Source organism: Phyllobates terribilis, unplaced genomic scaffold (genome assembly GCF_046119375.1).
Source record: "Phyllobates terribilis strain yellow unplaced genomic scaffold, ASM4611937v1 Scaffold_1__5_contigs__length_1240528914, whole genome shotgun sequence".
Taxonomy (NCBI): Eukaryota; Metazoa; Chordata; class Amphibia; order Anura; family Dendrobatidae; genus Phyllobates; species Phyllobates terribilis.
Genome location: NW_027362761.1, coordinates 452591588 through 452614460, shown reverse-complemented (window position 1 = coordinate 452614460; position 22873 = coordinate 452591588). Strand labels below are relative to the sequence as shown.

Here is a 22873-nt window from a genome sequence, read left to right as displayed (position 1 = left end):
GATTCCTGGCTGAGACCAGCTTATTAGCCATCATCTGCTGTAAGCATAACAAACTCCTCTCTAGTGACTGTTCACTTTACTAATGCTACTGTCTACAAACAGGTTTTCCTCTCCATCTCTGCTGCCAACAGCTATCCATTGTTTGCATACTAACTCTTCGTCTGCTGAAAGCATTACGAACATACCTCAGGACTAGTTCATATTACAAACGTTGCCACTGCTCCTGGACTGTATGTACATTTTCGGTTCCTGCGCTTCTCTACACCCTGGTGCTGTGTGTTCTGGTGTATTCTGCACTGCTTGTCTGCCTGCTGTGCTGGTTGACCCTGTTTAATGTGACAACCAGCAAGTTCAGCCCGCTGTGCTATTACCCTCGGTCCATGTGTTCACCCTGACCAGTGGTTTAGTGATACCAGCTCACCAGTAACTTTGTATCTTATTACCTCTGTTAATGTCCTAACATCAAGCTCCCATTAATAAAAAAAAATAGCATGTATGCAGTCAAAGAAACACATTCTTAGGCATACAAAGTCAATCAGCTGCTTTTAGAGTCAGCAGGATTAAAAGAGGCAGGCAGGGACATAATACTACCACTTCACAAAGCGCTTGTGCAACCTCATCTGGAATATGCAGTTCAAGTTCTGGGCACAGGTTCATAGAAAGGATGCCCTGGAGTTAGAAACGGTATAAAGAACAGGCACAAAACTGATCAGAGGGATGAAGGATGTTAGTTATAAGAAAAGCTTAAAAAAACAAAATTTATTAAGTCTTGAGAAGAGACGAATAAAAGGGGGGCATGGTTAACCTGTACATGTATATAAATAACCATACAAAATATGAGGAAAGCAGTTCCATGTCAAATCCTAGCAAAAGAAAAAAGGCACTCTCTCAATTTAGAAAAAAAAAAAATTCCCTCTCCTGAGGTGGAAAAATTTCTGTACCATGGAAGAAAAAGTAGCTTGACTACTTTTATAATGATGACCTGCTCTATGGACAGGATGAGTAGCGGCAAATCTGCTGTTACACAGTTGATGGAGCTCAATGACGAGCCAAGATCTCAATATGCGCATACGTCGCCTCCGGCGGTAGTTTTCCTGAAGCCCACCGCCAGGAGAGCAATGTGTAGAGCAGGGACCTCACTCCTGCCAGCACCGCTGACATTTTCATGAAGCCCACCGCCGGGACACCCTCTTTTCTCCCAGGGCTCGCAGCATCGCCCCAGTCCTGCTGATCTCGCTTCACCGCTGCCATTGTGGCCTCCCCCTGGTAAGCTACATTCGTACTATAAGACGCACTGCAATTTTTCTCCCAAATTTGGGGGGGAAAAAAGTTTGTATTATAGTCCGCATAATGCAGTATAAAATTGCTTATTTTCCCGTCTAATATTGGTTTATGATGTAAAAATCAAACAACGGTTACTTTTTAAAAGTTACTGCATACATACAATGTAAGGAGCATGCTCTGAGCCTAAATGGTTGTCCACCTCTGGGAATTTTTTTTTTTACTTAAATGCATATATTTGGGCTGGGTTACACAGGCACTTCAGACGCTACATAACACAGTTCACAGCAGGAAAGTTTGATGCAACTGGTCACAATCACTTTCATTGGCTCTGTACATAACTCAAAACCGAAAAATGGGCCGGCACACCTGTTGGTAGAAGTGCAACGTGTAGTGCGCATTCACACTGTGGTCATTAACAGACGAAACCTATAATAAAAACAATAAGTAAATAAAAAAAAGTAGTACATGTAAATAACATAGGGTAGTTAGATAACACTATTTTGATCAAAAGAGTATAAAAGTCATCCCTACGCGACAAGGTGTACCCAATCAGGATGGTCCCTAACTCCAGTGACTCACCTCTCTATGTACCAGCAGTAAGGCCATGTTCACACCTTCAGTATTTTACATCAATGTTTGTGCACAATCAATGTGCACACATTCAGTGCTGGCAGGAAAAAAGCGGTGTAAAACATTCGCAGCTTTGTGTGCAGTTTTGATGCAGTTTTTAAGATTTTTGTGTTCGATAAAAGAAAAACTATAAAATCAACTGCGCCATAAGGATGGTGAATTTAACCCATCTAATGCACGCTCCTATATGTATTGACATTTTCATACAGCCAGTCTTAGTCCTGTAGCTATTCAGCCGAGTCGTACACTATATTCTGCATCCTAGGCCATAAACAAGCGATGGAAGCAGAGTAATAACATGAAGGTTAAAATATTGTATATCATGATTATATGCTACATCCACAAGTGTGATGATGCAACTGAACATGACTGCCATCCTGACAGTATTACAGCCTCCATGAATTACGTTATGGCTAGAATATGTCTCATAAATATCGTGGAGCGTATGTTCTGCCTTAGCTGCAGCCCCAGACAGCAGACATACATCTGTATTACATTTACATGGGTCACTGTTAGATTATTCAACTTTATGCCTCCACCAGGATCAGTTACTGCGGTTGCATTTCCCTGTACGCTACTTAGTAAAACAAACATTAAGCCAGCACCCTCCTCCATCTTACGGCAAGGACTTTTCACAGTTAACTTTTATCATACCTAAGGTAACACAAGATAGATACAGTATATATATATATACAGTACAGACCAAAAGTTTGGACACACCTTCTCATTTAAAGATTTTTCTGTATTTTCATGACTATGAAAATTGTACATTCACACTGAAGGCATCAAAACTATGAATTAACACATGTGGAATTATATACTTAACAAAAAAGTGTGAAACAACTGAAAATGTCTTATATTCTAGGTTCTTCAAAGTAGCCACCTTTTGCTTTGATGACTGCTTTGCACACTCTTGGCATTCTCTTGATGAGCTTCAAGAGGTAGTCACCGGAAATGGTTTTCACTTCACAGGTATGCCCAGTCAGGTTTAATAAGTGGGATTTCTTGCCTTATAAATGAGGTTTGGACCATCAGTTGTGTTGTGCAGAAGTCTGGTGGATACACAGCTGATAGTCCTACTGAATAGACTGTTAGAATTTGTAATATGGCAAGAAAAAAGCAGCTAAGTAAAGAAAAACGAGTGGCCATCATTACTTTAAGAAATGAAGGTCTGTCAGTGTGAAAAATTGGGAAAACTTTGAAAGTGTCCCCAAGTTCAGTTGCAAAAACCATCAAGCGCTACAAAGAAACTGGCTCACATGAGGACCGCCCCAGGAAAGGAAGACCAAGAGTCACCTCTGCTCCTGAGGATAAGTTTATCCGAGTCACCAGCCTCAGAAATCGCAGGTTAACAGCAGCTCAGATTAGAGACCAGGTCAATGACACACAGAGTTCTAGCAGCAGACACATCTCTTCAACAACTATTAAGAGGAGACTTTGTGCAGCAGGCCTTCATGGTAAAATAGCTGCTAGGAAACCACCGCTAAGGACAGGCAACAAGCAGAAGAGACTTGTTTGGGCTAAAGAACACAAGGAATGGACCAATGGAAATCTGTGCTTTGGTCTGATGAGTCCAAATTTGAGATCTTTGGTTCCAACCACTGTGTCTTTGTGCGACGCAGAAAAGGTGAACGGATGGACTCTGCATGCCTGGTTCCCACCGTGCAGTATGGAGGAGGAGGTGTGATGGTGTGGGGGTGCTTTGCTGGTGACACTGTTGGGGATTTATTCAAAATTGAAGGCATACTGAACCAGCATGGCTACCACAGCATCTTGCAGCGGCATGCTATTCCATCCGGTTTGCGTTTAGTTGGACCATCATTTATTTTTCAACAGGACAATGACCCCAAACACACCTCCAGGCTGTGTAAGGGCTATTTGACCAAGATTGAGAGTGATGGGGTGCTACACCAGATGACCTGGCCTCCACAGTCACCAGACCTGAACCCAATCCAGATGGTTTGGGATGAGCTGGACCGCAGAGTGAAGGCAAAAGGGCCAACAAGTGCTAAGCATCTCTGGGAACGCCTTCAAGATTATTGGAAGACCATTTCGGTTGACTACCTCTTGAAGCTCATCAAGAGAATGCCAAGAGTGTGCAAAGCAGTCATCAAAGCAAAACGTGGCTACTTTGAAGAACCTAGAATATAAGACATATTTTCAGTTGTTTCACACTTTTTTGTTAACTATATAATTCCACATGTGTTAATTCATAGTTTTGATGCCTTCAATGTGAATGTACAATTTTCATAGTCATGAAAATACAGAAAAATCTTTAAATGAGAAGGTGTGTCCAAACTTTTGGTCTGTACTGTATATCCTTCAGTGCACACACACATGTGTGTGTATATATATATATATACACACACATACACACACACATACATATACACTCACTATGTAACAAAGCCAGGTAGGCTGCGGTTAAATCCTAGCTCTGCATGCTTTGATTAGTACACCTGGCTAGCCTTCCATATAAACAGGCTAGGTGCTCATCTAAGTCAGTCTGCTGGGGAGGATGAGCAGACTGGATGCGTCTTAAAGTTGAAGAGAGAGACAAGCCATAATCTCTTTGAGAAGAGTCTGCACGGGCCATATGCACCAAACTGCAAATATCAGTGGTTACTATCAACGACAGCAGTTTTGTTTAATCGAACTGTAAATGGCTCAGCGTTGTCTGAAGTAGTCAGGGTATGTACTGTTTAGTTAGTGTCTGGACAAGCCTAGGGATTTATGTTTATGATTGAATACCTACAATATATATACAGCAGCTGAAATAAGTATTGAACACGTGATTGTGGCACCCCAGGGGTCTGGTTTCCACAGTAACGGCAATGTTATGTCTGAGAGCAGGTGGGAGGTCTCTTGGTCAGGAATCCTATGCATGCCACACCTCCTGCCCAGTCCTGGGAGGGGAAGAACTTCCCCTAGATAAACCTGGGGCTGAGGCAGGGTTAGGGAGTTCAGAGGGAGAGTTCAGCCAGGAGGGCTGACAGGGAGCTGTGGCTCCGGCTGGGCCCAGCTCCTGGGCCATGCCAGAAGTAGAGACAGAGAAGAGAAGCAGCTATGGGAAGAAACAACAGGAGCTCTGTGGGAGCAGTGTTACAAGGAGTCAGGGGCTGGCAGCTGCAGAGCTCGCCCTGACTGAGAAGATTTCTTACCGGACCCGGAGTCCGAGGCTGTGGGGACTAACTCCTACCCAGCAGCAGAATCCGTCAGGCAGGGGATTTCAGGTCCTCTGGCCAAGAAACCCGAAGGCACGGTCACACGCATGGGACCAGCACCGCCGTCGTGGAGCGGAAGCTACTAGAAGGCCCCGAGTCACCGGCCATACGGGTGAGCACCACACGGTACACTCAGGGACGTGGGCTACTTATACCCGCCTCTAGCAAGGTAGCCAGAAGAGTATCGTTAGTTTGGGAGGCCTACAACTCCGCCTGGCCAGGGGAGATCCCATCTGCTCAAGGACTGACCAGGCCCCAATCGCTAGCCAGTACTCCGGGAGGGTCTATCTTTGTCACCAGTAAAGACCCTGAACTACACCGTACCGTCTCCGAGTGGTTCCTGCTACCCCCATCATCCACGTCGGCTGCCCTGAGGCCATACCCCTCCCGTTGGGGGTTATACTATCACGCTGCACAATTCTACCACCGGCCTCAGCGGTCTGCCCTGCAGCAGCAGCTCCTTAGCTGTACTCAACGGGTGGCGTAGTCGTCCAACATCTACCGCTAATACAGCGCCACTTAGTCTGACTCCCTGGGCACGGACCGGATCACCGCCACGAGACTACAACCCTCAAGAGATCTGGCTCCGGGTAAGCTCCCGCGTGCGCAACGCAGCGCGACACAGGCCCAGGGGCGCGTCATGATCAATTGAGTGTGAAAGGAGCCTTAAAGGGAATCTGTTACCAGGGTTTTGCCATCTAATCTGAGAGCAGCATAATGTAGGGGCAGAGACCCTGATTCCAGCAATGTGTCATTTACTGGGCGGCTTGCCGTAGTTTTGATAAAATAACTTATCATCAGGAGATTATCACTAGAGGACAACAAAACCTGCAGCCATACAGTCTAACCCTTACCCCACCACTGACTGGCAGCTTTCTGCCTATGCACAGTGTACACAGAAAGCTGCTAATCAGAAATGTGGACATGGTTATACAGAGATCAGGATTCAGAGAACTGGTAGATCTGCAGCAGAGAAAACCGCTTTTAATCAAAACTGCAGCACTCAGTAATGGGATCAAGGTCCTTGCCATCATGCTGCTCTCATATGGGGTAGCAAAATCCTGGCGACAGATTCCTTTTAACTGATTGTAAACTTGCAAAAACATTACACAATTCTGATCCGACAAAATATTCTCACCATTCTTTCTTCTCATCACTGTATAGAGTACAATGGCAGTATTGCAATTATTGAAGTATCTATTTGGTCCCAGGAATCATATTATAAAGTGTTTGAAACATCAATAAGATACACAGATGATTATTCCTCAGCTCATTATATACATACTTTTGTTTTTTTTACTTACTTTGTGGGTAACATTAACTTAGCCACAGATTACTGAATTCACTTATCTTAAAAAAAAAATATATATATATATGTTTCTGGTAGACTGAGCACATTCCAGCACTATCATTATATATTGGCACATTGTGTAGAATATAGCGGGTAGATACCTTAACAAATAACTCATTTTGCAGAAGAAAATAATCAATAAGGGAATCTAATATAGGACTGTGAAGTTTGAGTCAATAAAATATACCAACTACAGCTTTAACCCCTTTACCCCCGAGGGTGGTTTGCACATTAATGACCAGGCCAATTTTTACAATTCTGACCACTGTCACTTTATGAGGTAATTACTCTGGAACGCTTCAACGGATCCCCCTGATTCTGAGATTGTTTTTTCGTGATATATTGTACTTCATGATTGTGGTAAAATTTCTTCGATATCACTTGCGTTTATTTGTGAAAAAAATGGAAATTTGGCGAAAATTTAGAAAGTTTTGCAATTTTCAAAATTTTAATTTTTATGCCCTTAAATCAGAGAGATATGTCACACAAAATAGTTAATAAATAACATTTCCCACATGTCTACTTTACATCAGCACAATTTTGGAACCAAAATTTTTTTTTGTTAGGGAGCTATAAGGGTTAAAAGTTGACCAGCGATTTCTCATTTTTCCAACAAAATTTACAAAACCATTTTTTTAGGGACCACATCACATTTGAAGTCACTTTGAGAGGTCTTTATGACAGAAAATACCCAAAAGTGACACCATTCTAAAAACTGCACCCCTCAAGGTGCTCAAAACCACATTCAAGAACTTTATTAACCCTTCAGGTGCTTCACAGGAATTTTTGGAAGAAAAAAATTAACATTTAACTTTTTTCACAAAAATGTTACTTTAGACTCAATTTTTTTTATTTTCACAGGGGTAACAAAAAAAATGGACCCCATTTTTTTTCACTTTTTCATTTTTACGAATCAATTTCTGAAGCACCTGGGGGTTCCAAGTGCTCACTATGCATCTAGATAGGTGCCTTGGGGGGTCTAGTTTCCAAAATGGGGTCACTTGTGGGGGAACTCCAATGTTTAGGCACGCAGGGGCTCTCCAAACGCAACATGGCGTCCGCTAACAATTTGAGCCGATTTTCCATTCAATTTGTTAGCGGACACCATGTCGCGTTTGGAGAGCCCCTGATGTGCCTAAACAGTGGAGCTCCCCCACAAGTGACCCCATTTTGGAAACTATACCCCTCAAGGATTTTATTAAGGTGTATAGTGAACATTTTGAACCCAGAGGTACGACACAGAATTTGATAACATTAGGTCATCATATTGAATAAGTTGTCATTCGTCTTGAGATCAAGTCCTCGCTACTTGAGTTTGCATCGGGTACTCAGGTATGCACCATGTACAGCGTGTGCTCGAGTGACATGCTCGAGTCCCTGCTCCGTATGTTTCACGGTTATTAGACACCCAAAAAAAAACATGCGGGGATCGCTCGTGCATGGCAGGCAATCCCCGCAAAGTTTTTTTGGCCGCGAAGCATATGGGGCGGAGACTCAAGTATGTCACTCAAATACCCACGATACTCAATGCATACCAGAACACCCGATGCAAACTCAAGTAGCGAGCACTTGCGCTCAACACTAGTCGCCATATCGTTATCTTTTTTTTTTCTTACTTTTGAAAAAAATCCCAACCCCATTACAACCCTAACCCCAAACCCAGCCCTAACCTGAGTTTATTTTTTACGCCGTTCCTCATGCGGTATAAGTGATTAGACGACTTTATTCTTCGGGTCGGTGTGATTACAGCAATACCAGAATCATATGGGGTTTTTATGACTGACAGCTGTCCACACTAAAAAAGACGCATTTTTTGTAAAATCTAGTTTTTGCATCGCCATATTTTGAGAGCTATAATTTTTCCAGATTTTGGCAGATAGTCATGTGACGGCTCGTTTTTTGCGGGATGAGTTGACGTTGTTATTGGTGCCATTTTCAGGCACGTGACATTTTTTGATCGCTTTGTATTCTGATTTTTGGGAGGCAGAATAAACAAAACCAACAATTCAGGAATTGTTTTTTTTTTATTCTGTTCCGCGTGTGGTAAAATTGATAAGGCAGCTTTATTCTTCGGGTCAGTACGTTTACAGCGGTACCACATTTATATAGTGTAGTGCCGGCGTCCCTGCCCTCTGCTAGGCAGGGACGCTGTTCCCCTCACCTCTCTGCTCCGTGCCCGGCGTCCTCCTCCCGCTCTGCTGGCAGCGCGCGCTCCTTCCCGGCCACTGTGCTTAGGGCGCGCGCGCTCTCCCTCCCTCTTAAAGGGGCCGCGCGCGCCGTCCTAAGGAGTCCCCGGCCAATGGCCGAAGGACTTCACCATATATAAGGCACCTCCTACAAAATGGAGGTGCCCGAGCAATGTTGTTGCACTGTTCACTACTCTGCTTCAGCCCTCAGGTCCCGTTGCCAGTTACCTGCCAGATACCTGCCAGCTTGCTGTCTTATTCCTGCCTGATATTCTGCTACCTGCCTGCTAGCCTGAGGTCCGACGGTCTGCCTTACAACTCCTGTCAGTCTGTCTAAGGACCAGCTTGCCCGCTCACCTGGGAGCGCACATCAACTACCTGCCTGCTTGCCTGAGGTCCGACGGTCTGCCTTCCAACTCCTGTCAGTCTGTCTATGGACCAGCTTGCCCGCTCACCTGGGAGCGCACATCTGCTACCTGCCTGCTAGCCTACCTGGAGGCTCCGCCGTCACGTGCTGTGACCACCTGCCTGTCCAGTGACTCCTGCCCGCTCACCTGGGAGCGCTCATCTGCTGCCTGTCTGCTAGCCTACCTGGAGGCTCTGCCGTCACGTGCTGTGACCACCTGCCTGTCCAGTGACTCCTGCCCGCTCACCTGGGAGCGCTCATCTGCTGCCTGTCTGCTAGCCTACCTGGAGGCTCTGCCGTCACGTGCTGTGACCACCCGCCTGTCCAGAGACTTCTGCCCGCTCACCTGGGAGCGCTCATCTGCCGCCTGTCTGTTGGTCTTCCTGGAGGCTCCGCCGTCACATGCTGTGACCACCCGTTTATCCAGAGACTCTCGCCTGCTCACCTGGGAGCTCACGTCTACCATCAGCCGCCACAGGTCGTACCAACCCTTTACCCAGAGACTGCACCGGTCACTTGCCGTGACCATCTGCCCGTTCACCCAGAGACTGCCCCGGTCACTTGCCGTGACCATCTGCCCGTTCATCCAGAGACTGCCCCGGTCACTTGCCGTGACCTCCTGCCCGTTCTTCCAGAGACTGTCCCGGTCACCTGCTGTGACTGCCCGCCTGGTCGCCACCCGCTCCCTTACAAGGACCGCCCCCTTGTATAGTAGCTCAGAGGTTCCGCCTCCCAGACCCGTTACATATAGTTTTTCTATGTTTTGCACTTTTACATAATAAAAGCAATTTTATAGATAAAATTATTTTTTAGCATAGCTTTATTCTGAGAGCTATAACTTTTTTATTTTTCGGCTGATGGAGCTGTATGGCGGCTTGTTTTTTGCGGGACGAGATGACGTTTTCAGCTGTACCATTTTTATTTATATTTGTCTTTTTGATCGCGTGTTATTCCATTTTTGTTTGGCGGTATGGTGATAAAGCATTGTTTGTTTTTTTTTTGTTTTTTTTACAGTGTTCACTGAAGGGGTTAACTAGTGGGACAGTTTTATAGGTCAGGTTGTTCCGGACGCGGCGATACCAAATATGTGTACGTTTTTTTTTTATAATAATATTTATTGATGGGTACATTATATTTTTATTTTTGGTGGATTATATATATATATATATATATATATATATATATATATATATATATATTTTTTTTTTTTTTTTTTTTTTTCCACTTTCTGATAGTTTTTATACTTTATTACTTTGTCCCACTCTGGGACTTTCACTTTTTTTTCTCTGATCGCCTGCATGGCACAGGAATGCAGCACCATCCCTGTGCCATGCAGGCTGTCAGCGCTGGACAGGGAGAAGATTGTTTGGAGATGCACTGCGCATGTCCAAAAAAATCTTCCTGATGTTTGGTGACCCGGATGTTGTCATGACGACATCGGGTCGTCACGGCAACATCCTGGAAGCCGCGGCAGACATCGCTGGAAGCCGGAAGAGGAGGTATCGGCGATCACCTCCCCCTTGCCACCGCAATGCTGCGATCGACTTCAATCGCACCATTGCGGGGGTTAATGTGCTGGGATCGGTGCGGGACCGCTCCCTGCACATAGCCCTGGGTGTCAGCTGTGACAATCAGCTGACACCCGGCGGCGATCGCGCCCGCACAGCCTGTGTGCGGGCGAAATCACCAGGGCGTACTAATACGCATCAGGTCCATAAGGCCCAGGTCACAGATACGTACTAATACGCCCTTGGTCGTAAAGGGGTTAAATAAAACAAAGAGTCTATTATTAATATTGGTTAATTTATTAACTTTCATAGAAATTTAGAAATTTTAAAAGCAGTCCTTTAGCACAAAATGACTTCTGAAACCAGGCACAGGCGTGGGTGATCAGGTCAGGGGACCTTCCCGCTGACTTGTTTTCTAGCCATCTCTGCCCCGCAGCATTGATAGCTCTAGCTTTACTGGAGGGAGGTGATAAGTGGAAACAAGTAATCAACGCTTTTGCCAAACCTATAATGCAACAAGTTACTGCACTTGGTTTGAACAGTCATTTTGTGCTGTCTGATTTTTTTCCATGTACCCAAAGACATGAGTGGCCGCTAATCGGATGCAACTCATGCTTGCTTGCATTATTTTACCTCGGACCAAATCGGTCAGAGGAAAAAGTCGGACATGTGCACCATGGCCCCATAGAATAACATGGTGACAGGTGACATCCGACAAAACGACAAATAGCATTCGTCCGATTTTTAAGGCTGTGTGCTCGAGGTCCTAAAAAAGGGAAAAACTTCTATTTCTAATCATGGACTCAGAGCAAAAAATCTAAAATGCAAATAGACATGTCTAGCAGCTCTGAGACAACAAAGCATGGGCTCCATGTTGGTTTTCGTTGTGTAATAATACCTGCAAAACTGTGGACTACTGCAACCATAATGTATACCTATGGTGAGAAGTCAATTGACAATCATAGGATTGACATTTTACTGCAGACATAGGGCCAGATTCATCAAGACATGAGCCTCCATGCGCTAGGTAAGAAGTCTCACTCCAGTCAGGTACCGGAGTGAAATTTCTGGCATACAGAATACCACAGCGCCTCATGAATTAGACAAGCTGTGGCATCACGCCCTGTCTGCGCCCTTGTCATGCACTAGCTCTGCCCATTTCAGCGGAGCTGGGAAAAACTGATGTGAAGGCATCAAAAGTCACAAAATTTATAATTTTCAGCTGCGACTTTTCAAAGCTTTTATGCCAGGATTTTAGTATGAAAGCTTTGAGGAATCAGCCCATTGTTTAATACACGCCAGTCTTAATGAATGGGACCATTGGAGTAAGGAGCACCGAATGAATTAGGTGCACCTTACAACTGGTGCGAGTCTCCGCCAGAAATGTCTGGGACTGGAGTAAATTTCTGGCGTAATTTGCGAACTAGAAGGGTGGGATAAACCACACCGCCCATCTTGATGAAGCGGACCCAGAATGGAGTAAAAATGGCAAGTCTCAAAACTTTTGATCAAATTTGAGTTGAGCTTAAATTTTGTGACGTTTGAAAGTGTTTTATGCCAAAAAAATGGCAAAAACACCTTCATGAATTGTGACCTGTCTGACCAAAGTTGGCGTTGCTCTCAGAGCTGCTGTATTTCGATTTCCCTGTGGAAAGATGTCCGCAGAAGTACAAGTTATCAAATCCAGTTTGTAGAATTAAGTGTTGTAACCACTTACCAAGGGCATGCACCCTCTGTTTATGCCTTTTCTTGTTTAGCCTCGCTGGCTGGAGACCCCGCTCCTCTGTGCTGGATTCATAAAGTATATCAAAGAAGGTTTTCATCTCCTCAGTGATCGCTTCAAAGAAAGTCTCATTGATAAACTTAATTATTGATGAAGAGTCTATAACACGGCTTAACACAAACAAATCTTCTTTTATCATGGTGTACACCCTGGGAATAGCCTTCTGGTATGCCCCAAGTACACTTTCTATCTTCATTTCACTAAAGTCATGGAGAAGCTCAACAACAAAATTCTGTTGGATATTCTGATATTTAACAAGGACATCAGATTCAGGATACAGGAAGAGAAGGCGCTGCAAGCATTGGGCTTTGAAACTAATCCTAGGTTGACTGCTACAGGTGTCAAAACTGGTTTGCAATTTTCCAACTAGATGGCGTCGTAATTGCAGTCTTACATCATCCCACAAAGTCTGAAGATCCATTGAAGAATCATCGTCAATGGCATGTAGTGAAGTCTGAGAAGTGCACTGAAAACTGCTTCCACTTGGAGAAGAAGGAAATGTTATACTGCACCGACTGTGGAGGTCCATCAGAAACTGAAGAATCAAGTCTTCCTGATTTTCACAGTTCTTCAGAAAATGTTGCTACAATAAAAAAAGACATCCTTAAACAACTGGGCATTGTATCAATAAGAAAACATATGAGAAACTATAGTAGTTGCCAGTTATAAATCACACGTAGAAGCACATTTGATCTAAAAATGGGGGACATTACCAACACGTTGGGATGGCATATGGATGACACTAGTTACAAGAAATTACTACATGCTGTAGGGATTCACTCGCTCTAGAAGGCATTAGGCCTTAAATAGCGTTCACAAAGGCAATAAAGTTTTGGTCCAAACACATGCAGTTTTTATTGTTTTCCATAAGTTGCACAGCACCAAAACCACAAATTCATAAACCTAAATCCCTAGCCTTGTCCAGGCGCAAACTAAACAGTATATACCATGACTACTTCAGACATCACTAAAGCTAGCACCAGCTCAGCCAAACAAAACTGCTATCCTCCATAGCAACCACTGATACTCGCAGTTTGGTTGGTGCACACGGCCTGTGTAGACTCTTCTCAAAGAGATTCTGGCTTGTTCCCTCTTCAACTTCAAGACATATCTAATTTGCTCTGCCTCCCCAGCAGACTGACTTAGATGAGCACCTAGCATGTTTATATGCGAGACTAGCCAGGTGTACTAATCAAAGCCTACAGAGCTAGGATTTAACCCTAGCCTACTTCGCATTGCTACAATGCCTTATGGTCTTGTGGAAGAAGTAATTCCACATAACTAGTGGCATTAAAGAAAACCAAATATTACTAAAACAGTACTAAACCTTTTTAAAATATAAAACTAAAACAAGGAAAATGCAAGAAAATAATAATAAAAAAATATCCTAACACATCCTTCCTTAATCTCGTTCTCTTCTTTAATCCTATCTCATATTACAAATAAAGCTGAGAAATATATAAAGAAATCTTTCTGTCTCAGGAGGTCATTAATGTCTCCCCTTCTCTTCACTGTCCTTTGTATGGCTGTAAGACAACTGACTGCAGCAGAAACCTCCCTACGGTGTCAAGTCTGCAAAAGATTAGTACTCTCTTGGGTAAGGGGCATGGTTTTGGTGGGCGAGCAGTCAAACATGGAGCTAATCAGCAGGAGATTACTCCGTGTTCTCTGCAGGATTATACAAGACTGACTGTATCGGGATTATGCAGAGTAACAAAACAGTGAAAGAAAATAAACTACTTCAATTTCTAGGTTTAGTGTTCCAAGGTCATCTCCCTCTTTTATTATAATTTAAAGTTTATACTTATGAAAGTATCTAAAAATTAGTGCATCCTTTGAATTACTTATTTCACACTTAATCTATAGTTTAGCTTTAATTTGAGCTCAGAGCTAAATCAAGAGTTTGGCTGTTTTTTAATGGAAACAATCAGCAAGATTGGAATAAAAAAACATGAAATTAGCTGACCTCATTTAACGCAGTGAGACAGTTAATATTTTCTATATCCGATTACTGTTAATTGCATGGTGAAAAAGCCACATTTACCAGAATGGAAATCACTAGTCCAAGTTCTGTTCCAACACTAAATCAGCAGAGATATTTTATAACCAAAGCCTGCAGAATTATGAATGCAGCTCTGGGCTATAATATAAGCTGTAACTATGGATCAGAGTGAGATCAGTAATGCAATGTACCGTATTTACACAACTACTCGACCTTGTATGAAGCGAAGTATTACTAACAATGGAAGTGTTCATCTTAAACATGGAGATGTTTCCATAACTTCCACCTTATCTTTAGTAACAAAGATTACTTACGGCTTCATAACATTTCTTGATGTAGGACATTCCACCGACTATAACTGATGATAAAGGGTCTTTCCCACAAAAGACATAATTGTCCGATAGATGTGGTTCCCAATCGCACCTCATCCCCAGAACATGGATACCCCAATCTCCTGTTCCAGCTGGTGTCCAACCGTCCATGAGTGGAGAGGTGGCAGAACATACACCGGCTCGCTCCATTCATAGGCATGGAAGATTAGAATTTGGCTGAGAGTATTTGCTCAGTTTATTCAGCATGAGCGGCCACCTTTCCTCTCACTGGTGGTTGACTACCAGCTCGAATAGAGGATCAGGGGACCCCCTTTCTGGAGATAGTTGTGGATCACATAATTTTTTTAACACTAGTAATTTTTCACTTTACCAAAGCCTTGAGGAAGATCATCACTTCAGTGTGAGGGGTATCATACAATCTCCAGGATGTTGTATTTCTTGGCCACTGGAAGCAGTCCACATTGTTAGGTAATATATCAGCACTGCCGATACTATGAACTTCGTGTAGAGGGTTCTCCAAACACTTTTCAATGCTAAATAAACATATAAAAATAAAATTAAAATAAAAAAAACAATAAAATAAATAATTACAGCTAAAAAAAACTAAATAAAACTGAAATAAAACACTAATAATACTTTTAACAGTAGGCTGCCTAAGTACAAGTACCGGAGTGTAGCAGTAGCAGTGACAGCCTTGCTACAGAAATTTCTTACATGCTACGCTGATGGCTATTGTAAAGCAGTCTATATTTCATATAAATGTGGAGTTTTCTAGAGGGAACCTGTCATTTGATCCATGCTGCCTGAACTATGGAGAGCATGAATAGGTGCCTGGCTACGTGATTGCAGACGGTTATTTTACTCTGAAATGCTGCAGTGACTTTGAAAAGCCAACCAGTGACTTTAGGGAGAGACCTGATTAATCTGAAGCAGTCCCTATCCAGCTGTTTCTTGTCCCCGTTCCAGTTGATTTTCAAGTCTTTAACTATGTGAAGACATAGAGCGAGGCCTGTCAATTAATTGGAATTGGGTGGAAAAAAGAGCTGAGACATATACCAAGATAAAAAAAAAATTGGCACTCTTTAAAATTGCAAGTTATAGTTGTTCTGTTTATTGTTCAGCAATCCAAAAATGTGACGTTCCGGTCAGAGAATACGACCTTTCTCAAAGAGTGGATTGTAGGAGCTTATTACAATGAGTGGCGGTATAACTAATCTGGTGAGAGGCGGTGTGTTTTTGAGAAAGGTCGTATAATCTGACTAGACTAGAGTGTAGTGTTCTCTATTCAGCCAAGGCATATAGACCATGATTTACCAAAGCAATTTTGCCAGAATTTTGGGCATAAATTACTTTAAAAAGTTGCATAATTTTTGCGTAACTCATAGCTGCACCAAAAATTTTGCAACTTTTTGAATTTTCAAGACAGTTTCTCACAGCTCCGCCAAAATGGGCTGAGCTGTGGCAGGATGAGAGTGCAACGGGGGCATGAAACCACAGATCATCTAATTCATGACGAGCTGTGGCGTTTCTTATGTTAAAACCTTACTCCAGTCTCTCAATGGGTTTTAATTAATCAGGAGGGTCAGACTCCAACGTACCCCCTCATCACGGCCAGTGAGAAAATCACTGGTTTTGGTGAATCGGGGTCATAGTCCGTGGCTGGCATTTCAAAGTAAGTTTATTCTAAATGCCGCAACGTTTCAAAGTAAAACATACTAAGCTGCAATCATGCAGTCAGTGTCTGATTCATGCTGCCCATAGTTTGAGCAGCAAGAAAATAATGACCGGTTCCCTTTAAAAGGGTATGCTCAGAACTCAGATTCATGAATTTTGCACCAATATCTGCAGTACTGTAATCTTACAGTACAATGTGGGTAAAGACGTTATGAGAAATCCATTTGCATGGATTTTAAAACCTGTAGCATGCTTATATTGTTTCAGATTTGTAAAGCAAAGTGAGAAATTCACAGCAAGATCCATACATATCACATGCAGATTTTGTTGTGGACCTGCCGCAGTGAGTACACTGAAAAGAATCAGTACCCCCTCAACAAACACGAAATATGGTTGAAAATTTTAAGCAAGGAAATCATGGAATGGAACTGACATACTTTAATTATAGTGTTTACAAATCCAGCCTTGAAGTTTTATGTATTGTCTTATCAGAGAATCTGTCTGCAGGGTTTCACACCCCAAACTATTTATATACACATATAGATCTTTCAAAGGCAAGTGCTGCAATAACTTTACATGGAAAGTCTGTTCCTCCATCACTGAGAAATCAGTGTTAGAATTTATATGCAAATGAGGCAGTAGATTTGGAGCTCTCTGCCCCACCCAACGCTGGCTCCGCCTACTTGACTGATGACTCCTTTGCCTGAAGTCACACAAGATGGATGCCATCAGTCAAGCAGGGGTGAGAAATAGAGCTGGAGTGACAGAGGCTTCAAATCTTCAGCCTTATTTGCATATCAATTCACACACTGATTTCTCAGTAACAGAGGAGTGGACCGGCCATGTAAAGATATTGCTGGACTTGATTTACATGCACATATAAATAGTTTGAGTTCTAAAATCTGCTAACAGACTCCCTTTAAACATTATACAATCAAAAAACCAATGACCCCCATGCAATGACTGCTTCCGTAAATATTTATTTATTTTACTCACTTATATAGCACCATTAATTCCACAGCGATTTACAGACATTATCATCACTGTCCCCATTGGGGCTCACAATCTAGATTCCCTATCAGTATGTCTTTGGAGTGTGGGAGGAAACCAGAGAACCCGGAGGAAACCCACACAAACATGGGGAGAACATACAAACTCCTGGCAGATGTCGTCCTTGGTGGGATTTGAACCCAGGACTCCAGCGCTGCAAGGCTGCAGTGCTAACCACTGAGCCACAGTGCTGCCCAAATATAAAAAAAGCACTCTGTTTAGACGGCAATATGCACTGTATATATAGCAGGAGTAAATGACATTGCTTATGATATTATATTCTTTACAGGTTTCATGCACTTTACTTTAGGCAATGTCAAGCACTGAGCTTAGAAGGGATAGCACGTTACAGCTAAGTGAAAGGTCTCTTTCATGTTCAGTTATAGACATCTCTACTATGTCTTTTTTTTTTTTTTCATATTACAGTTTTCCAATAATACAGTCAAAATATTATATAAAGATTAAACCTATTAAAATAAAGCAAAAATAGCAAAATCCCACTTTCCTCTCTCACTAATGACTATATATGATCATTTTTAATTAATTGAGATTAATAGATGTACAACTACAAAGTAGTTCTGATACATATAATTTTGTGTCCTGGAAACCATTATGTAATAAGAGAGCATCAGTAAGGTTATGTTCACACACGTTGGGTTTTTCAGCGTATTTTGCTGCAGATTTTTCGGCAAATTTTCAGTTGCGTTTTGCAGTATCAGCAAAGTCTATGAGAAACCAGAATTCTCTGTTCACACATCTTGTTTTTGTTTTTTTGCTGCGTATTTTGTGCCTTGGTTGGGTTTTTGGAAAAATAGAGCAGGTCACTTCTTTCAGGGTTTTTTTCAGTATTTTTTCACCCATAGGAAGGAATAGGTGGTGAAAAAAAAACACTGAAAAATGCACCAAAAAACGCAGGTAATTTTTTTTTCAGCGTTTTTGATGGCAAAATATATATTTTTTTCACAGAACTTTTTGTACATGCATAAATAGAGACAGAAGGACAGTGAAAAAAACGCAGCAAAAAATGCAGGAAAACCTGCGGTTTTGACGCAGATGATTTCTTACCAGAGATCAGTTTTGCTGCAGATTTATGTGAAAAAAAACACAACATGTGGGAACAAAGTCATAAGGTTTGCCAAGCAATAAAAAAAGGCATCGTGGCAGGAGGTGGTATTGATCCAGTCCATTCAAAAGAGACATCTCAGTCTTGTCAGAATTAAAGAAAAAGGGACTGGGCTTGGATTAGCCCAATAGTAGATTATGCTTTACTAAAGAGCACTGGTCCAAATTAGTAAGAGATATTTTGTTTCTCTATTCAGATTACTTTTATCAATATTAGAAATATATATTTTTTTAATAGGAAGAATAATTTAATTTTGGTGCAAAGAAGTGAGTGAATTTCTTGTAAAATTGGCCCCAAATGCAGGTTTTAAATTATTTTCCATTGATTTTAATGGTAAAAAAATGTTCTTTTAGTTAAAAGGGAAAAATGCGGACTTTAAGATAAAAATAACATAAAAAAAAAGTAAATAAGCAAATGATATTGTGTTAATAAACATAAAAACATATATACTATTTAAAGTTTCAGAAACAGAGCCCTAAAGAACGCTCGGAATAAAAAAATGAGTGCTACAAATGAAGCAAAAACAGCATCCAATTATTCAAGATTTTAACAGAGCAAAAGCAAAAATAAAATAAATACCACAAATATCCTTCAATATGATTGCCGGAGACACGCTTTAACATCGGCCTGAGGGCCTCTCCAAAATGAATTAAGGCTGGGTGGGCTGGAAAACACTATATAGAAGGTAAAGAAAAGACCTTTTCAAGAAAACTCTAAGCATGAGTGAGTTTAAAATGGAGTGTAGTGAAACGAATATCTTCTCATTATCAAACAGGCTTTTCATGAAGGCTTAGCACTTTCATGAGAAAGAATATCTCACTGCCTGTGGCCCATTCAGATCTGTGATGGGACAGCCCCAATTGTGAGCAGTGGTTCTAAGAATGACAAAAGATTGGCATGTATCTTCTTAACTTGTGTAAACTCTTCTCAGGACTGCGAAATGCGATGCTCCATCCATACACCTTGGCTCTAGGGATTCCGCATGAAAAAGCTTCTATTGTGCTATCATGAAGTGTCTCAATCAGTGAAACCTAACCGAGTACATGGCACTGGATTGTGCGGGCTTTTCTTGTGGTAACCTACATAAATCTGCTTCAATTACGAATGGTCTAAAACTAATCTCTGACATCGAAATCTGGATGCCGGCCAAAGACAACACTCCATGAATAGGGGATAAAAAGTAAAAAAAAAAAAAAATTAATACTTAAAGGGGGTTTTCCTATGAACAAAGTTAATTTTAATCAACATTATAATCAATACATCTTAGAATAATAATAAGTTCCACACAATTGGATGTGCTTAAAAAAATGTTCCTGTGCTGAGATAGCAGTGGCACAGGAGATGTGGTATGATCAGACCATGTTCTTGCACGGTCACACACAGCCATTACACATTTAGAAGATTATCTCAGCACAGGAACATTTCTTTTAAACACAGATTTAAAATGTTTATTAAAATTAACTCTGTGCTTGGGAAAGCCCCTTTAAGTAATTTGCTTCAACGTCAAAATAAAAAACTTTTGTGTGGAATAACATTTAATTGATTTTTTATAAATATTTTCAAAACTTTCTGTGGCATTAGTATCTAAAGGGGTTGTCCACTACTAGGACAACCTCTTCTTCATCTAAATATTTGGCCCGATAAAATAAAAAAGCTTATACTCACATCCCTTGCCGGCGCTGTTCCAGTGGTGCCACTGCCTGTTGTCAAGTGGAATCTGTCTCCAGCATCAGTGACATCGAGATGAATTACAGGAAGCAGGGGATGATAATTGTCTCTGCTCCTGCTCTTCTGTCTAACTGCATACATACATAACATTAAAGAGCAGAGCATGCTGGGAGGTGAGGAAAAGGAAGTTTCAGCATCTATCATGTGGGCACAATATTAAATAATAAAGAATCTCCCACTAATAAAAAGTGGATAGCAAGTTATAGACCATGAAAACAGGTACAGTTCCTGAATATATTTACTACATGGCTCTTTACTACATAAAGGGTCTCTCTAGGAATACAAAAAAAAATAACAAAATGTCAAATAAATTCTTTAATAGCTTGTATATTCAAATCACAATTGTTTTGTCTAAGGAGGTAATCACTATAGTATTAAAAAGGCCACAGTCTTGTTACACTGACAGACACCTGTCCTAGAATATTATTAGAACATGTGCCTTGAAGTGTCACCCCTTCCCGCAGGAATATGTGTTCACAATGGATATTCTGATTTAATACTGGTGATATTATGGGCACTGAGGTAAGAAGAGGCTGCTCACTCTGCTGTCCACCATATCTTTCAGATCTAATCCTGGAGACACCATTGGTGCCGAGTTAAGAAGAGGCTGCTCACACTGCTGTCCACCATGTCTATCTGATCTAATACTGGAGAGGACAGGGGTGCTGAGATAAGAAGAGGCTGCTCACCCTATCTTTCTGACTGTTGAGTGGCTGCTGTGACTTAGACATAAATTGACAGTATGTGATATAGGTTATCTCCAGGATACAGCAGCTGCTCAGCATTTAGAAAGCCTCGTCTTACCTTAGCACCCCTGATATCTCCAGTATCATATCAGAAAGACATGGTGGACAGCAGTGTGAGCAGTCTCTACTTACCTTAGAAAGTATTTCCTTTTGTTATTTATTTTTATTTCTGTTTCTGGAAAACCCCTTTACCAAACCCTTTCGAATGGCTGCAGCAAGGTGTAAAAAAAAAAAAAATACTCACCTCTTGATCCAGCATCGTTCCCCTACCGGTGTCCTGGCATTGACATCCAGTGAGGGTATCATGTGACTGCTGCAGCTTTCACATTGTCGGAGAAGAAAAAACAGTGCCATGGGAGGTGAGGCAACAAGACTATGTTTTTCTTCAAGTTTTGTGTGAAAGGTGTGGTAGATCGCTGCTCACGGAGGTAGACACAGGTCTGCTGTCTCTTTAAACTTCTGCTTGGTTTATTAAAATGCAGCATAAACCAACACTGAATCCATTAAAGAAAACACGGTCCTTTGGGCAAAGCAGGGAAAACAAAGAAAAATGGTAACAAAAGAACAGATTTTGTGGAAGCAGGAATCCGCCTGCTCAGAGTTCAGCAACTCAAAGTGGATCAGGACAGCTCCACACCATCAGATCTGGAGTTACTCTCTCCAGAGCTACTGAAGACTGAATGCCTGAGCAGGCCGAGTATTTAAACACCAGACCACATCCTGGGGTGGAGATATGGTGAATGACCTCCCACCCGCTCTATAGTCGTTCACTAAAAACTGTCCCATTTAAATATGGCAGATTAACCTTCTCAGCACATACCATGCAGGAGAAGACTTCCAGTTTCACATCTCTGAAGCTAATAGCTTTAGTGAAATATATCTCTCCTCCGACTGTCTGCCCGTGACTTTGTCACAAAGGATAGAAATGCTGCAAATAAATAGCCTAAGTGAGACTGAGAACTTGGGGCCTGGACTGGCTGTGCTAATAGCTCATACTGTTGTCACAATAAATGTCTATCTTTCATCTTGGCTGAGGTGTAGCCTTGTCCTGGCAAGCAGGCGTCTGGCAAAGTAGCCTCTGCCCACTATGATTATTTTGGTCTTAATAAAGATATTGAGGCAGTAACCACTATCGTAATCTCGATCTTTACACCAAAAAATGTAGCAAGATGGCAGAGCTGGTGAAATCACTTAGCGCATCTGTTTGCCCACTCAAGTCTGAGGTTGCCTAGAAGTGGAGCCCTGGGGGAATAGAGTCTAGGCAATTACATGAATTATAAAATGTTATAAATGAAAAAAAAAAACCCTTATAATTGAGCAGATGAGGGACCTAAAAAGACTGTTAAATTAAAGGACGACATACCAACATAGTGGAACGGTATGCCACCAGACCAACTGAAGTTTGGTTTCTTCAGTGGAATAAGTACAATGTGCACCAAAAGACGAGGGGAATGGTAATACATGGGGCCACGAAAGAAAAACCTGGATAAGGAAATGGACAGGATACCGCTACAAAATGTCATGAAACTTCATGTCCATGTAATAGCAACAGGCTCTTAAAATAAACCTGTATAAAGTGTTCCTCATATATAACCATACATAAAGAATTGGTAATAAATTGCAGAGGAATAGCCAGGCTTACGTGTTATTATAATGCCACGTTCTACGGAGACTCATTACTCATTCTATTTACTGTAAACTACAATGAGAAAATAACCATTTATGCTCTAAACACAGAGATTGCTATTCAACTGCAGCTATCGAATGCTCTTGACAACAAGCCTATTTTAATACAGATTATTGAGCTCTTTAGTTATATGAAATGATAGGTATAACCTATGGGGAA

General features: G+C 41.8%; 1 protein-coding gene across 8 annotated transcripts in view; it reads right to left on the bottom strand.

Moving 5' to 3' along the window:
- Positions 1–22873, bottom strand: part of KIAA0825 (KIAA0825 ortholog) — a 580812-nt gene that overhangs the window by 514127 nt on the left and 43812 nt on the right. For all 8 annotated transcript variants that reach the window (XM_073678443.1, XM_073678463.1, XM_073678435.1 and 5 more), the window contains exons 3-4: positions 15077–15239; positions 12307–12955 (exon numbers count right to left, since the gene is read on the bottom strand). In XM_073678443.1, coding sequence (XP_073534544.1) covers positions 12307–12955; positions 15077–15239 — 812 coding nt within the window. The remainder of the gene's footprint in view (positions 1–12306; positions 12956–15076; positions 15240–22873) is intronic.